Source organism: Nyctibius grandis, chromosome 9 (assembly GCF_013368605.1).
Source record: "Nyctibius grandis isolate bNycGra1 chromosome 9, bNycGra1.pri, whole genome shotgun sequence".
NCBI classification, from domain to species: domain Eukaryota; kingdom Metazoa; phylum Chordata; class Aves; order Nyctibiiformes; family Nyctibiidae; genus Nyctibius; species Nyctibius grandis.
In genome coordinates, this window is record NC_090666.1 from 25037676 (window position 1) to 25055104 (window position 17429).

The 17429-nt window shown below is 40.1% G+C and overlaps 1 protein-coding gene across 2 annotated transcripts in view; it reads right to left on the reverse strand.

Annotated features, from left to right (window-relative positions):
- The window catches only part of KANSL1L (KAT8 regulatory NSL complex subunit 1 like), a 69832-nt gene that overhangs the window by 18250 nt on the left and 34153 nt on the right, over positions 1–17429 (reverse strand). For both annotated transcript variants that reach the window (XM_068407179.1, XM_068407180.1), the window contains exons 6-7: positions 13295–13496; positions 1869–2031 (exon numbers count right to left, since the gene is read on the reverse strand). In XM_068407179.1, coding sequence (XP_068263280.1) covers positions 1869–2031; positions 13295–13496 — 365 coding nt within the window. The remainder of the gene's footprint in view (positions 1–1868; positions 2032–13294; positions 13497–17429) is intronic.

Here is a 17429-nt window from a genome sequence, read left to right on the forward strand (position 1 = left end):
TTCAAAATGGAACAAATACCAATAATATTTTTTAAAAAACAGAGGAAATTAAACCAAGAACCTTTTCTTCTACACTGCTGAAAACCTTTTTTTATTCAGAAGAAAGTGAAAGAAAATTAAAGAAAATGACAGACTAGTGGTCTTCATGAAGGGGTAGAGACAGCGAAGTACACAAGCACAGGCTAGAGCATGAACCTAGCCACCCTCAAAAGCAAGGACTGCATCTGAGCAGGTCTAGCACTTTTTTTCCTGTCAACTATTATTAGCAAGGCTAAGGCTGCTTGAAAAGAAAATAAATATTCCTCCAAAGAAAGATGTTCTTGGTATTGGAATGAAGCTAAAATAACAGTTTTCTTCCTCCATCCTGGCAAAGTGACCAACAGTAGCCATGATGCAATCCAGAGCCTTTCAGTTTTTTTCTTTTCATGATGATTAGAGTAGTCTTTTTTTCAAGGAAAGAATATTCCAGTATTCTTGTTAAACTTCCTAGTCTCCCTTAAAAGTAAGGTAGGAATAAATGCAAGGGGCATGGCCTTATATGACTATCCTGGCACAGACTTCTAAAGGAACACTAAAAAAACACCCCAAAACATATCCACTGTGGTACAGTGAACCTTGCATAGAAGCAGAAGCAAGGAGACAAGCTGCCAGTCATCCAGGAAGTGTGTGGGGACAGCTCTCCGCAGGGATCTGGGAACTACTGTCTAATCCCTGGCTCCTGTCCAGCTGGGCTGTCAGAGTCACAGGGCAAGTGATGGAGAGCATGTGTAAAGAAGAAAGATTTAAGAAGTGTTTTTCTCTCCTCTTCGCAACAGGGGTGTTTCGTGTTGCACTCTTGGAGTGAGTGTTTTCTTCCTCCTATCTGCTCCTGAAAATAAACTCTTCTTTATCTCATACATGGGATGTAAACCCTTGCAAACCTGCAAGAGTTGAGACCTCCTCAGGATTCTATGTCCACACTTGGGTCCTCTCTACTGGCCAGTGACGAGTTCTCTAAACCCAAGACTTAATTTAATCCTTGACTTCCTAATACCAGGCTGGAGTGTATACACTGTCATTCTGGGAAGCCAGTGGGTTTGATTAAAGACTCGAGCAGTTCCATGGAAGTCCCAGCCTCACCTTCAGGGTTATTTTGTGGCAAAGAAGTCCCCCAGAACAGCAGAATTCCTGTACTGGTCAGCAACTACCTGGCAATAGGTTTTTCCTAAAATAATAAAAAATCCCAAATCCAATAGTATCTGCTGGTATCCAATCCCTTCTGCTGGTAACAGCACATACTATGCTATTTTGAAGCATGAAGTGCTGTCAAGTTGTACCCGCACTGATTTCAGGGCTTGTAAGAGAAAAAATGACGTCTGCATTATTGTTCAAAGATTAAAGAATCAGATGACAGAAGCCATAAACTTCAAAGATCACCAAAAAGGCTGATTATCACAAAAACAATTAGAAAAACTAATAATAGCTTCTTGGGCCTAGTCCAAAGGGCCTGAACTGAAAGTTGCTCATGAAAACAACAGAACCAAGGTATGGTAGCGTGTTGGCAGAGGCAGCATCTGAAGGACTAACACTGACTCAATTAGACACACCATGAAACATGCAAAAGCTACCTTAACTAAAAACGTTCCCCTGAGCAGTTTTTCTTGGTTGTAATCACGTTACTGGTACAGGAAATCTAGGTGTATTTTTCAAATGTCAGGATGAAGTTAAGATTTCCATTTAGTCTAAACTCATACATTTTGTCAGTGTGAGGTTTTCTGTATGAGAAAGAAGTTCTAAAAATCATTCAAAAGAAAAGTTAGTCCATAAACTCTACAGCTCTCATAAGCACAGCAACCCTCTGTTAGAGGCACTGCATTTGAGTTACTTACCTGAAGGGAATGATAAGACTGGATGGAACGAAGAGTCCAGCTCTTGCACATAATCTAGTATTTTAGATTCCGCACTGTACTCACTACTGCTGAAAGCGGAGGCTGGCACCATACATGGTAACTGAATTTTATATGGAAAGGAGGCATCTCTAGATGGCGAAGTCTGCAAGGATACACAGAAACAAAGGTTAACTTCTCCTTTACTCACTTGTCCAAATTAGCCCAGAAGGAAAAAAAAACCTCTGAGTGACACTCTTCAACATGAGAAGGGAAAAAAAAAATCCTACCAGCTTCAGATTGTCTAAATATGAGTTACCTCCAGTTATCATGGACTATGGTGCACAACACAAAGAATACAAAAATACCCTTCAATTAGAGCCAGGAAACAGTTGTCAAAGTTTCCAGAGAAAATGTAACTGTTTCCAATCATTATTCTGATATATCCTATGACAAACAAACACTCCTTAAAATACCATTCCAGCACAATAGACATAATATATATGCACAAACAAAACTAACACCAGACTAAATACAGGGCTCTCTTCCATTTATCCTCTTAGTCTTAGTGAGAGTCTTAGTATCTATATCGCTAGACAGTTTGAGCTCATACATTTTAATGCAAGACACAATATTATATATTTTGAGCACACCGTGTACTTACACAAAGCAAGAGAGCAAAGTCCTTACCTTGTTATAATTTAAATATCAGATAAGTAACACAAACAAAAGAAGAAACAAAGCAATAAATATGGAGAGGGATGCACTGAGGATTGATTAATAGGTGGCAAGAGGAATTACTAGAAAAGAGGAGAACTGTGAAGAAGGATTAATTTAGCTGCTTATTTGCAAGGCTTGTTAAAGTACAGAAGGTAAAATGATGGATTGCACAGAACTGGTAGGTGTGAGGTACCAGGACACTAAGGCAAAAGGCAGGGTGAAAATGGGCAGGAATAAGCAGCAGAGTGCAGGCAATACACCGAGCTCTGAAAGGCAGAAGAAAAGAATTGAATGTGATACTACAGGGCAGCAGTCAACAGTAGTCTGTGCTGCAGAATAAGTTACAAAAACACTGCAGGGAAATAGTGCTGTTTATGCCACTTTCAGCCTTACTGGATACTAGCGCTAGCAACCCCAAAGGTACTGACATTTTAAAGAGCTTTCATTAGTTTTTGATACTTTGCCAAATGCTGCAGAATCCTCTAAAGGGGAAGGGAGGGAAGGGGAGCACTGGGGTAATTTGAGCTTCTCAGCCTAACGCTGTGCAAACTGCCACATTTATCATCTCCTGGAAAAGGATTTCAACATTAAAAAAACTGTAAGAATGAATGTAACAGTGGGCATCTTGATTTTCTTATGACGTTTTATAGAATGAAAGGAAAACATCTAGCAGTTGCATCAGAGGCAAGATGATCAAACAAACACTACTTGTGTTTTTAGTACTCCTACTTTCTGAATCCAAGAAATGTCTTTCTGCTGTTTCTTCCTGTCTGAAATATTTCAGGCTGTATTCTAGCAGTGTCACTCATCTGTTAGTGAAGCAGTGATTATGTCCACCACATAAAATCCCCCTCCACTTACTGAAATCAGTTCTTCTGTCAGGTGGCATCAGCACTCATAACCCACACTAAGGCAGAAAATATCCCATTTAAAGTTCCCCTTTCCATCTCTTCCCTTCTTCTCAATTGACAAATTCCCTACACTGGTATTGTATTGCAGGAACTATTAAAATCAAGTAAGCATGTTATGATGCTGGAGCAGAGAGACCCTGTGGTAGTGGTGGTGGGAGTTGTTGTATTTCACTTTTTTTTTTTTTCCAGAGGAAAACATTAACAGTCCTAAATCCACCTTGATCTCCATACACAGGTGTGTGCAGAAGTACTTTCAACTTAATTTGGAAATAATTCTTTTCTAGCCCAGGACTCCTTCAAATCAATGTTCTGTTATTTTCCTGTGACAGACATATGGGACTCCTAATCCGTTAAACTTTAAACATCCATGAAGCGTTGGCAGAACTGGGACCTGTGTTTGGAAACACCAGAGGAATAAATGCTAAAGCAAATTTAATGTTTCCCATTATATGGACCATTAAACTAAAGCGTAAAGGGCTTTTAGGTACTTGCTCTACCTTTGATGCAATCAAGGCTTGCTTTTCAAAAATGCACAAAAGCGCATTTCCTCTTGACATTTGGTTTTTGGAAATGAACTAGTTTCCTGAAATCTCCACTATTTAAGCTGCCACTGCACCCCCTCTGCTTCCATTTTTTTTTACAGAAATGAATCCACATTATAGTAAACAAGAAATCTCTCATTCTTTAAAAAGAAATCCCCAAACACTGATCAGTAAAATTACCTAGAAAATATAGAGATAAGACCAACACATATGGACATCCAGTCCGTTAGTCCTGACTTGCTTTTTCTTGCTTCAATTCACTTTAGTCCTAAACACATTTAGAATATAGCTTAAAGTTAAGCCCACTCAAAAACAGGAATACATAGTCAAATAACCTCCACAATTTTGATCTATTTTGAAACAGCATTAAAATCCAATTGTCAGCATAGGTAAATGCCAAATTCTTTTCCTCATCTTGTCTGTGGTGGGAGTTACAAAACCTTATGCCTGAATTTGTGCATTATTTCCTTGAATGCTCTGGCATCAACACCTAAATAATGAAATCTTTCATTAAGTCAGTTCATAATTCAAAAGAAAATAAGGACTTAGAAGCAAGAGTAATTTTATTTAAATGCTTGTGAAGCTACTAGAAAAAAAGCTAAAAAAATCTGGCAGTCTCTGTGTTCCTAGCTATTAGATCTGGTTTAAATTTCTGATGGAATAGTTTTCCACTGGAAAATGCTGAATTAGTGAAATCACGATGTCTGTCAGGAATGTCAATTTAATCAACTCTTGAAGAAAAAATTTCTGAAGCCCTTCATTCTGGAATGAAAGCGTGTTGCTCAGTCAAAGAAAGTCCTTCAACCTTATTGAAACAAAACCGAAGAACTGTTTATTGGAAAACTAAACTCTCCTCCCTTCCAATTCAGTACAGAACAGAGTCTACAATTTGACTGGCTTTTCCAGCAGTTAATTACTGATTTCATAATACAACAACAAAAAAATCCACCAAAACTCACCTGAACACAACCCCCCAAATACAACCATTCAGCCACAGCAGTGACAAGTGGTTTCATGAAAACCAAGGCATACAGCTTTTAGAAGAGAGGCCTCTACAGCAAGCCTGACTACAATGCCAACCCTTCAGAAAGCAAGAGAGATTACTAAACTCTTATCAATTTTCCCCCTGCTATCCTATACCTCATACATCTCCTGGAACATTTTTCTTCATTACTGAAATACAAAACCTCATGCTTCCTGAGCTTGAGTAGATATGACGAATAACATCACATTAAATTGATTCTATTATGGAAAAGAAAATACACTGTATTTAAATCAGAAGTGTGCGACCTTTAAATCTTCAACTAAAATAGCAGCTCTGTTTTAAACTTCATAAGAAATGGTGTCACGAACAGAATCTAATTTTCTAGAGTATCATGAATTTTAATCCTCTTGGAATTTTTTTTTCCTTACTACTGTTTTACTGGGTCACAGAAAATCTAGTAAGCAATTTATTTTGATATTCAAATCAATTCTTGCACTTGCTTGTAATAAAGCGATGCATTAGACAAAGCACGACTGGCTCATGCCTCTGTTCTACAAGGGTCAGAAGGCTGAACGCTACCGGCCAACCATCCTTCTGCAGAGAAAAAAGTTCGAGTCTATGAAGCGTGCCATAATTGAAAAGAAAAATGTTTTGTGCCCCCGGTTAAAAATTCTGAAGTGAATACTTGCTTCCTGGTTTCAGCTACTGATCACTAAAACTCCTGCCATTTTTGGAAACATGCCTAAGTGTAACAGTACTGGGAGCCACAGCTCAATTACACCAGTGTGTATGAATTCAGTAAGTTAATTAAGTTAGCTCAAATACACTCTGCTGAATACCTGTCACGTCTGCTTCTGATTACTCTTATAAGTCCAAAAAGGCAAGGAAAAAGCATTTACTCTCCCTACACACACACTCAGAACTTTTCAGCAATATCAAAGAGGAGCTATCACCCTCAATATTAAAAACTTCTTCAGTAAATGAGTAGCCAACTGAATTGCAGAGATTTAATTATGGGATCCAAGAGAACCACTGTGTGGGTGGCTGATGCCTCCTCTTTGAACACCAAACACAGTGCTAACTTTTAAGCTTCCTGAAGCACTATGCACAGCTCAAACCAAGAGCACCACGTTACCTGCTTGCTTCTGTGCTTTAGCATCTGCCTTAAGGGCCAGCCCACTTCTCCCTGGCCTCCCTGTTCTGCACACAATGATCTGCTCTGAGCAGAGCTATGACCCTCTGGCAGAACAATTAAATGAATGCCTTATTTCACAAGCTAAACATCAGGGGTTCCCTAGGCAGGACTGCACTGCAGAGTGCTTTTAGGAAACATACAATACATGGATAGTGAAAGGTGAATCTGAAAGCCCCAAGGACTTTCTCATCAACAGGTAGTGGGGGTAGAAGGTGGGCAGAGCATCTAAGACATGGGAAGGTGCATAACAGATGGTGCCAACAATACATATTATATGACAGACCCTTCCTTCCAGATGAAGTTTCTATAGATGTCAAAGGGATGGACCTTTCCCATGCACTAGCCTGCAAATCTATACACAGGTCGGGTATAGCAAAGCAAGCTGCCCTGGGACGTAAACAAATTCGTCTGCCTCTGGCCTCTCTGAAAGCTGTCGATAATGATAAAGTGGCAGATCCTGTGGCAGAGACCAGTTTTTCCAGGAACAGAACAGCGACTTTCATAAAAGACTAACAACAACTCGGCTCTTGGCTTGTCTAAAATTCAGATTTTTAGTTACTGTCATAAAAGGAGTGGTAGCTTCTACCGTTCTCGGAGACCACCTGCCACCTCTCATAAGTATACATGGAGTTTAGTTTCTTTAATTTTGTTCTAAGCCAATGGGAGATGGACTTTCACGTGCTCTGTGGGAAATGTATGCTGTCCTCAACATCCTGAAATAAAGACCTTTTGTTAACTAGCAAATAAATTGAAAAATCAAGGTTAGTGCTTAATCTTTGACCAGTTAAATAAACCAAAAGGAAAGACACGTTAACTCACAGGGATATATTTTGAAAAATGCCATGTAGAAATTAAGAGTAGATGTGATCAGTAAAACACTATGGAAATATCATAATAAGCTAAAGGTGCAGGGCTGTGAAAAGCACACTTCAGGTTTTTCATTCTGGAAAAAAAGAATTCGTAGGCTGACTGGCTTGCCATAAACCACACAAAGGATGGACTTAGTTCCACTGGCAGTATCACTGTATGGCAAAGCTAAAGGTCTCCCTTCCTTCCTCCTCAGCAGGCAACAGTCTTGTCACACAGAATAGCTGAATGCATAGGAATATTTATTTTTTTCCCATTCAGGTTTTGTTGATTTTTAACTAATAGAAGACCTTCTTTTTTAACTTCCAGTGTTAAAAAAGTAATTTTATCAACTCTTATTTTCACTTACAAACTTGGTAAACCATAACCACAGGATTCTCCTCCCCAGACCAGAAGACTGACATATCCACAGAGGTACTGCACCATTTTCATTGAAGCAGGGTGCATCCTCTTCTTGAAACCAGTTTGCAGGAGGCTTGGCAACACAACATTCCCTGTATTCATTGCTTTTTAGAAGTCAGCAATGGCAGGAAGCTATGCAGAAGCAGGTGGTGGAGCCAATATCTAGGGATACCAAGGAGTGGCATGACAACCAGTAGACTCCTTTCAGTGCAACTAAGAGGAAATAACTACTTCACTATGTGAAAGGCAAAACTTCTAGCTGGCTACTGAATAATTTGCTTGATAGTCACTGCTCTAGCCAGTACTGTTGCTTTACATTTACAGACAAAGGGAGCTACAGAAAGCAGGAATTGATAACAGCCACAAAGAATTCACCTATATATCTCCTTAAATGCAAATAAACCACAACATAGGATAATATAGGAGAGGAAATGAGACTGTATTCTAAGAAGCAGGTGCTAAAATATTTGACCCCAGACAAACATCACCTGGCAATATTCTGATTAAGAACCTTGTTTGCACACACCCCCTTCTCCCTGTCCTTTATTCTCCTTTTCTGCTAGCTACAGACCACTTGCAGATAGCAGACATTTAGCAAGTAAGATAAAGGCTCTGCATGCTGGGTGTAATACAAATTACAAAAGTATATACATATTTTCTTCCCTAAAAACTGAAAATTAACAAGACTTCGTGAAAGACCCGTATGTATTTATCAAGCGGCATCTACAAAGAGTATCACTGGCCCTAAGCATGCACTGGGAATGCAGCAGGACACAAAAATCATAGAACTGGCATGAGAACTAGATTAAAATAGGAAATCCAAACCCTAGAATTTAAATACTTCTATCATGTCTGTTTCAGAGCCTTCTGGAGAAGCACTTTTTTTCCTTCTTTTTTTTTTCCTTCTTTTTTTTTTCCTAAACCACTAAACGAAAGCAGATATTCTTCTGTTCTCACTTAACTCCTGTTTGAGACTGAAAAGAAAAAATGTGGCAATACTCAACTGCAAGAATTGGCAACACTATACCAACTGTTTGCTTGTAGTATCTAAAATGTAAGCTTTTGCACCTCAATTCCCAACTTTCAGGGTCTCGGCACCTTTGAAAATTTGAACTCCGTTTTTCTCCACGTGCCTCAGTCCACACAACCAACTCTTCCCTCCAGCAGGTGGAGATACAAATACAATGAGAATTCTCAGATTAAAAATAGCCACTGTGCTCTACAACCGTGCAAAGAAATGGATGGGACCAAAATTGACAGTACTCAGATCTCACTGCTCTACTGCCTCTTACCTTTGTTTATGGCTGTATAAAGTTTTCATAGATTAAAACACTACCTAGCCTCAATGACACATCTTGGCAAAGCATGACTTGAAAAAAAAAGTGGAACTAGCGTCATTAGGATGTTAAATGAGAAACTAACAAAATGTACTGGTAAAACAAATTCCTTGTTACTAAAAAAACCTTGAAGCAAGCCACACAGATAAAATACTAGAAAAGAAAACAACAGGGCATGTCAGCTAAGCAAAGACTTCTGAGAGTTTCTCACTAGTAACAACACTTGCCTGCTTTTAAACAAACTTGGAACTTTTGATATCTCGCAGATAATTCAGTTCCTTCAAGTTTAGGCAAAAAATAGCCAGAGATGGAGATACTATAGGTTCTCACTATAGGAAAAGCATTTGCAGAAGCACCCAGGCATCAGACTCTGGAGAACCCTGAGCGGGAGCGGGGAAACAGTTATAAATGCAACAACCACAGGGAAATTATTCAGTTGGAGCTCATGTCTTAAAGTCCTGACACTGATCTACTACTTACAGACTTTCTTGGTTTTAACGTTTTGATACTCTTGGCCTTCTTTCTTAGTGTTAAAACTACATGACACGCATTTTATAGGAGACAATGACCCAGAGGCTGTTTGACTTGCCAGCTGTAACAACGCAAACGAGTGGCAGATCCAGAGTTTTGAACAAAGCACTTTGAGACTTCCAACCCCTGCCTGCAAGCACATGTCCTCCTACTAGACCATGCCTGTAGTTTACTCCTTTGTGCTATCCTGCATGCAAGTTTTAATATTCATTCAAAAATCATGCTGAAGAAATGCACTACAATCACGTCCTCTAGACTGAAGCACAGATTGCAATCCCAGGCTTTACTGCGCATGTGGATTATTCTGAGTGGCTTGTGCACTGACTCACAATCAAGACATGGCCTAAGCTCTTACCAAGCTATTTAGATGCTGAAAGAAAGATACAAAACAGACTCCAAGGCCAAAAGATGACTCACAGATCAACTGTGGTACTTAGTCATTCTGAAATATGGGACAAGCGGACTTGGCCCCAAAGGAGGTTTTGAAGTTCCTGAGGATACCGGATGGTGACAGATAAACCAAACACCCTGCATCCTGTTTTATTTATCCCCACTGCAGTCTAACTATCTTGTAGATCTGGCAGGTCTTCCAGTTTCATAGAGTTCTGTTGTCTTTTAGATACGACTCTGTGTAAGCATTATTTAAATACCAGAGCAGAGGAAGGTGTAGTCCTCTTCAGAAAAGAAATACAGCAAAGCAGAGGACAATATAGGGCATCTCTCAACAGGCACTGGGAGGCTACTAGGTCACTAAATACTCAAAGTTTTGACAGCATTGTAAATGTATGTGGCATAACAGTAGATAAGAGAAAAAATGTGGCTGTCTTCCCAGTGACCTTATGAACTGACAGCTTCATACTTTGCTTTTCCTAACATGGATGTTAGGGGGTGGAGGGGGGGGGATGAGCTTCCCAAATGAATCAGAAGAGATGTGAAGGACAACATTCTGAATGCCATTCAGTGCACAAAGGGTACAACCAGTCAGCCCAAAAAAAACAAATTCCTTAAAGTTATCCCAGATTTCTTAATCTCCTGCACATGGGAAGTCTGCATTTTGCTGTGATTCTTTGGTCAGAATTCGTTAGTCATCGTCTACTCAGATTACTCTGCAGACCAGCATCGCCCATCAGCACTGCCAGTCAACTCGCTCGCCGGCTGTTTGAACCAGGCACCATGAGGAAGCTGGCGCAGGAGCTGCAATGTTCCGAAGATTCAATCTTCTCCTCAGACTTTGACAAGCTGGTCTCTCTTAACTCCACATCTGCTGCAGGGAGGAGGCAGCAAGTCTTCCCTAGCTCCAGCTTCCTCTCAGGTCAGTGACCTTAAAGAAATGGGGGTCCTCACAGACCATGGTGCCAGGGGCTATATAAATATGTAAAACTTGAAGAAATGGGGAGAAGCACTTGCTAGAGATGGCACACTAACACTGCATTAAAAATCCATGCATTTTCCATGCTGCTAAGAAGTAATGCCTTTTTCTTTGAAAGGCCAGAGTAAATTTGTTGGATTACTATTGGGAATATAAATGTATTTTCAAAGAAAACTAGGTAACAAACCCAGAGGCCATTCCCCATTTTGCACCCTTACCCTTAGACATCTGCCTAATCTAGCAGTCAGGCTGGGCTGATAGCCAGTGTTCTTCCATTACAAGCTGAGAAATCTCATCAACAGCTGGGTAGCCAAGTGTAGCAAGTACAGGACTAAGAAAGTGACAGGGCCTGTTAGAATAAGATTTCTTGAATGAAACAATACACCGACGATGGCTCTTAATTCAAAGACTCGATACTCATTTAGGTTTGGTTGTCAGAATGTGCTGGAAACGTGGAGTCTAATTTTATCACTTACTTCCCCAGCATGATCCCTGATACACTGTTTTTAACCAGCACTGTGTAAGAGGCTTTGTTCACTGCTTTACCTTAATTTTGAAAACTTTAATTGAGTTTGGCACTTGCATGAAGCCTGAAGCTGACAGCTTGATTGCTGCCACCACCCCTTATTTTCTCCAGGAACACGAGCAGAATCTGTCTGTAGCACATGAGGCAGTTCTCCACATGGCCTCTTGGTTAACTTCCCCATGGAGAAGACATTAGAAAGCTGAGTCTAAATACGGCTTTTTGAGCCTAGAGCTGCGGTAAGCATAAACAGGATTCTCTACAGGGGGGCCTTCGGGACATTTCTGCACTTTTTGAGCAGAGACACTGGAGGTCTGTTAGCATATGGTAACCCAGCACTAGAAATGTCAAGAGCATGGAGCAGACACATTGTTGCACCAGCTCAAATATTTGAAGCCTTAACTAGTGACTTAAAAATGCATTTTTGATTGCAGTCTACAATCAAAGGTAGACTACAAATTTATCTTTTTAGTCTACAAGTCAAGGTAAACTACTGAGCATGCAAAGCAGCTCAGCTCTATGTCTGGTTGAAAATAAAAATGTAAACTCTAGTTTAGACTCCTGCTGCTGGGCTGCAGAAATGAAATTTCTGTTCATAAGCTTCTACTGTTACTCTCTGAATTGCACTAACTGCGGCCCAGTTTTCAAAAGACAGAGACATAGGCAGTGCTCTTAGAACTATGACATACTTCAGCCTCCAAGAGGCAGGCTTCCAGAAGAGCCTGTTATTTACAAGTAGCATCTAGAGTGGAAACCCCTCATGTCTAAGTAGAAGGAAGAGAAAGTCCTGGAGTCTCTTGGTGAGGAGCAATCTCCACAGCTGCAAGAAGCACTTGTGGCTTTGGAGGCATCAGTCGGGGAATGAGGCCTCCAACCTCTTTATCAGGACATGGATTGGACTGAATTGTAAACAAAAAAGTCCATGTCAGCAACGGTCACCTTGGTTAATGCAAGGAAGATGAAAAGCCTAAATGTCCAGGAGGTAGAGCTCCCAAACTCTAACCCTCCACCCCCATCCCTCACCATCAGCCCTCCAGTCAGGCTGCCAAATCTTTAAGCCCCACTGCCAGGAAGCTGGGAATTCAGGCTAATAAGAAGCCAGACAGTTTTTCAATAAAACATCTTGCTAAAACTAGGACACTTCTGCAATTTTGCAGAGGATGCTGAATCAGCACACTCACACAGAACATCCTCGCAAGGGAAATTTCTCCCCAGACCACTGGTACACTTAGTAAATCCTAGACAGCCAAGGAGACATGCAGATTTCTCTCAATATAACATACTTTTAAAAGGCAAAGTAAAAATCAAGAAATTAAAACCACTTGGCATTAACACTGCTCTAAAGAATGAGTTCATACCATCCCTGCTCCCAAATTAGGCTGTTGCTTTAAGCACCACAGCTAAATTCATTATATATTCTTACCAGCAGTATGCTATTAATATCAGACGTGAACAGATATGCCTTGCCCTGCACAACAAACAATGTTTTTTTTCCCATTTTAAAATACTAATTCCTTTGTAATGTGGAAAAATTTTAAGAGTTTTAAAGCATTCATAAAGTGTCATGAAAAAGGCAATATAACTGATCAGGAACAGCAAAAACGGAAACAAGATTAAGATACTGCAATTTAATTTCCTAGAAAATAATGTGCCACCAGCTGTGTAAACTTTCTTGTAGCTAAAACAAATATCCTGAAAACAAGCAGCAGCTGATTTACACTGTAGCATGTTTCCTCAGCAGTCAAGCCTCCCAAGGAACTCTCGAGTTGTCTCTTAAGACTGTGCAAAGGCTTTAAAGATAGCCATACAACAAACTGATTTGATAAGCAGGATTCTGAGCGATCTTTAATTTTTGTGTTCAACTCATTAACTCTGAGCTCCTGCTGACACAGCTAGTACTCCCGCCGCATATACTATATGCTCCCTGAACGGAACAAATAACCAGCACAGCAGGCACTATTCTTTTGACATACCAGACAAGACACACGCAGACTCTAGCAGCTGGACTCTTTGGTTTTGTCTCCTGAAGAAAGAGGCGAGGGCCTACCTGCTGATTCCAGTAACAGGCACCATGCATTCTGTAGAGTTTCCTCTTCTGGAAACTATGAAGTGGCCTTGTTCGGGCAGATGTGCTCACATTAGCCATGGAGAGAGATCTTAGCCTTGTCCTGTCCCTTCTTCTTTTCTTGATGTGCTGATGATCAAGGAACCAGCTGCTCGAAGAGGATACCTCTCTGTTGTCTGAAGCTCTGCAATTTCACAATTAATGTGGGGAGGAAATACAAAAAGTTAAATATGCTCCACATGCACAGGCCAAGATTTCATACACCGATTAGCATTAGCTATCTAATTCTACAAGAATTTTATAAACACTAAAATGTTTTAGCACGCTGTTTCAGGAAACCATGTATGTGCTTTGTTTGCTTGTTGATTAATTCTATGTTAGGTCACGAAAGGAAGTTTAACATTCTTGTTCACTTTTCTGCTCACGGAAACAAATGTCAAAATCAAGTTAAGCCCTCAAGCGTGTAACGGTTTTTGGTTTTTCCAAATTCATGAACTCTCTAACACTTCTAACACCTATGAGTTTTAAGTTACAATTAATATTTCCCTACAAACTTACATTCCATTCAAGACAGCAGTCATGCTAACACGAAGAAGACCTAGAGTCCTGCCCTAATACTTTTGAGATTTTTTAGTTTTGCTCAAGAACTGAAACTTAAGTAAAGCTTTACAAACCAGTGTCCTTTCAGCACAGGGGTTGCAACTCACTGTGAAGCATTTGAATCAAAATTAGGAACTCTGCACACTTAGTTTAATCAACACAAGGCCATTAAACTTCACTTCCAGGGATGTGCCAAAAGAGCTCCCCAATAGAGCCTAAGTCCAGCCTGGGGGAAGCTCTCAAGGAGGAGGGAAAGCCTAGCCTGTTTGTCTCTCTTTAAGACCTAGAAGCTGGTTAGACTCAGATGATTTGGAAAAATGCAAGCTCAGCTCCAGTGATAATGCATCAGGGTCTACATCGACATATGGAAAGCTTAGTTTTAAAATTAAATCTCAGTCTTACCTGCATTTCCCCAAGTCTATCCCTTTCAAATCCCCCTCAGTGTTACAGCATCATCCCTCCGCAACCTTACCTACACGCATACTTGCTGTACTCATGACCTTAGTAATACAGTATGCAATCACAAAAGTTATGGGACAACACAGGGCCAAGAGTGGTAGAAAACCCTATGCATATACATATAACAACCCTGCATCACTCTCTACAGCCTGTCTGCTCACCAGAACAGGGAACCCTACAAGATAAGAATTCAAAACACCCAAACACCCTCCATTCAGGTGGGAATGACTCAATGGGAAGAATGCACTTCACTTTTATTTGTATCCTGATCTTATTTTGTTCCTGTTGCAACATCTGCCTGCAAAGCTGCAAAAAGCACTCAAGTGGGCATTTATTTTTACAATACTGAAGAACTTGACTGCAACTCTGAACTGAGAAGTGCAAGTATACGAGGTATTTTGGCCTTGGTTCATAACAGGTCATCTATCTGCGCGAATGACTCTTTTCTCTTAAAAACTTCATCTGGCAAGTCACAGCCTTATTAGCAAAGTTATAACACACAAAAAACCATGAAAATGAATTTATTACAAGGTCGCTTATCAATCTTTTTTGACATGTAGTATTCTTCTAACAGTACATTTTATTAAATAGAAGTGCTTGTTATGAAAGTGTGATTAAACACCATCCCATGCTGTGTTGGTGTGGTAATAAGGCTTTATGGGCAGGAATTTGAACTGTCCTTCCGACACATCAGAACAATCCCTATAAGCAACACAGACTCAGTGAAAAAGATGTGCTAATTAAAAGAGGGATGGTACAAGGTGTTTAAAGGAACATAGTAGTAAGTGCCAAGAAAAAGCCCAAAATACTGAAGCATGACATTCTTAATGCTAACAGTGAATTTTTAAGGGTTGAGAAAGAAATACTATGTTTAAAGTCCATGCAAAAGTTTTCTTAAATACTCTCTCTGGATCCTCAAAAAACATTTTCTCTGTTATTATCCGCCTCGAAGTCAGATGTGCCAAGCCCAACTTCTGGACTTCCACATACCTCCCTCTTACATGAAGACAACTTAGACAGGTAAATTAGTACAAAAAGCTCCTCAGGTCTGGTTCTTCAACTTCTGTGATTCCTGCCTTTGTTCCGGTGGCCTGCAGTGGTCTTTGATAATCTCTCTTCATACTCTGCCAGCTGCTCTATTTACCCTCCGATGCCTTACAGGAATGCACAGCTCCATTTTCAGATGAAGCAGAGATCTCAGCCCTGTGGCTTGGAGCTCCAGTATACAGCAGTAAGGTTTTCCTGCCACTTGTGTAAATAGGCTTCCCAGTCAAGGTTTGAGTTATCCCTTTATTTTCATGTTAGTTTGGGTGTTTTTCAAAATGTAATTCTACAGAAGAGCGGAGGTGAATGAATCAGCAGATCTAAAATCCACGCATTTGCTGAAACACTCCTTTCAAAGCTCACAGGTTGGCCTTTCCTGCACTGTAGCCTAGCTACTCACAGATACACAAATGCAAACCAAGCCATCAGACAGGCACTATTTGTATTGAAGTAATCAACTTTTCAATTCCTCTCCCCTCATAAGAAAGTGGTTATCACCAGCTTAGGGAACTGCTTCTATGAACCTTTACCTTCAATGCATCTGGCTAATCTTGGCATCTAGATTCAACTAAGCAAAGAAAAGCTACATAGAAAAAGAAAGCCACTGATGAAATTAGACCTTGACAAATAGCAATTCAAGGTTACCCACATTTAATCAACCAGGAAGCATACATGCACTACCACTGCCACTGAGAATAGCCCAAGTAACCAACCGGTACTGCAACCCCATGATTACCAACCTCAAAGCAGCTCACACTTAGACCTACTTTAAACACGGACTATTATGTCTTTCACATCAAGAGCCTGCAACTAATTTCAAGAATTCACTTCAGTAAAAATTGCTATTGTACCTTTTTTTTTCTCTTCAAAAACAAATAACCACCTTACTTTCCATTTGATTTTGATTTCTGCTTTCTCGAGTACTTCTAGAGCTCAAGTCAGAGTGAGCTCTAGAAAGAGTGAGGGGAGAAGCAGCCAAGAAATTAAGTTAACTGTAGTATGCAGTTGTCTCAATTAATTGCACACAAAACTACTACAACAACAAAATACAACAAAAAACTGAAACACAATCAAAAAAAGTAGGAGGAGGCAGTGAATTCCCCTGCAGGATTCTCATGATAATCGCTCTATATAGTGCTTAATTACCATCTTTAATGAAGAGCATGCATTTGCAGATTTCAAAACACTTCACAAGAAGTGTGAAATTAAAATTAACTATTTAACTGATTTTTAAGATGACATCTAGAAAGGTCTCAGGTTTTTCAGATTCCGTTCCAACACCTAACTCACCAACTCCAGTATAGAGCACAGCATTGAGAAAATCTTGCAAGTCTTCCCATCCTTCTTCAGGCTTTTATAGGTCATGAGTAGAAAACAACCAGCCTTAGAGAGAGTGCTTCATGAGCAATCAACTGTGTTGCTCATAAAATGGAAAGAGGACTAATTTTGGACAGTGCCTGATAAATCAGAATAGAAGTGGCTTGAAGTTACATCATTAGAGTCCCTCATCATGAAGTCAACTTCATACACTCCTAAAACATTTTTAAAAGCAGGAACCCTTCCTCATCTGTTTCATGAAAAAGTCATAGAGTCAAGACATAGCCTTCTAACAGCCTAAATTACTCTCTTCTTCCACACAGACATGTCTATTAGCAACTCCTATTTTAGGGCTATTTTTATTCCAAAACTCAGAGGAATTTTCTGATTTTCCCCAACATTATTTGTAAACAACTGATATGTCAGGAGCATGAATGCTACATGACAGGACCCCTTCATCCTTAAATTTAGGGCACAGCCACACAATCACTTTGGAACAAACGGCAGTTAAAGAAGCTGCCCATCCAAGCTGCTCATTATAATCTCTTTGTGGGAGGCTACAGCCTCTGCGGCAAATTTGCTGAAACAGACGGCATGGCCAGCTCTTCTTGGAGCCGGGAGCCAGGGAATTATGTGCTGCTGCAGACATTGTCATAAATTCCCCAGCTCTAGTAGGGAACGCTTTCTTCATCCACCT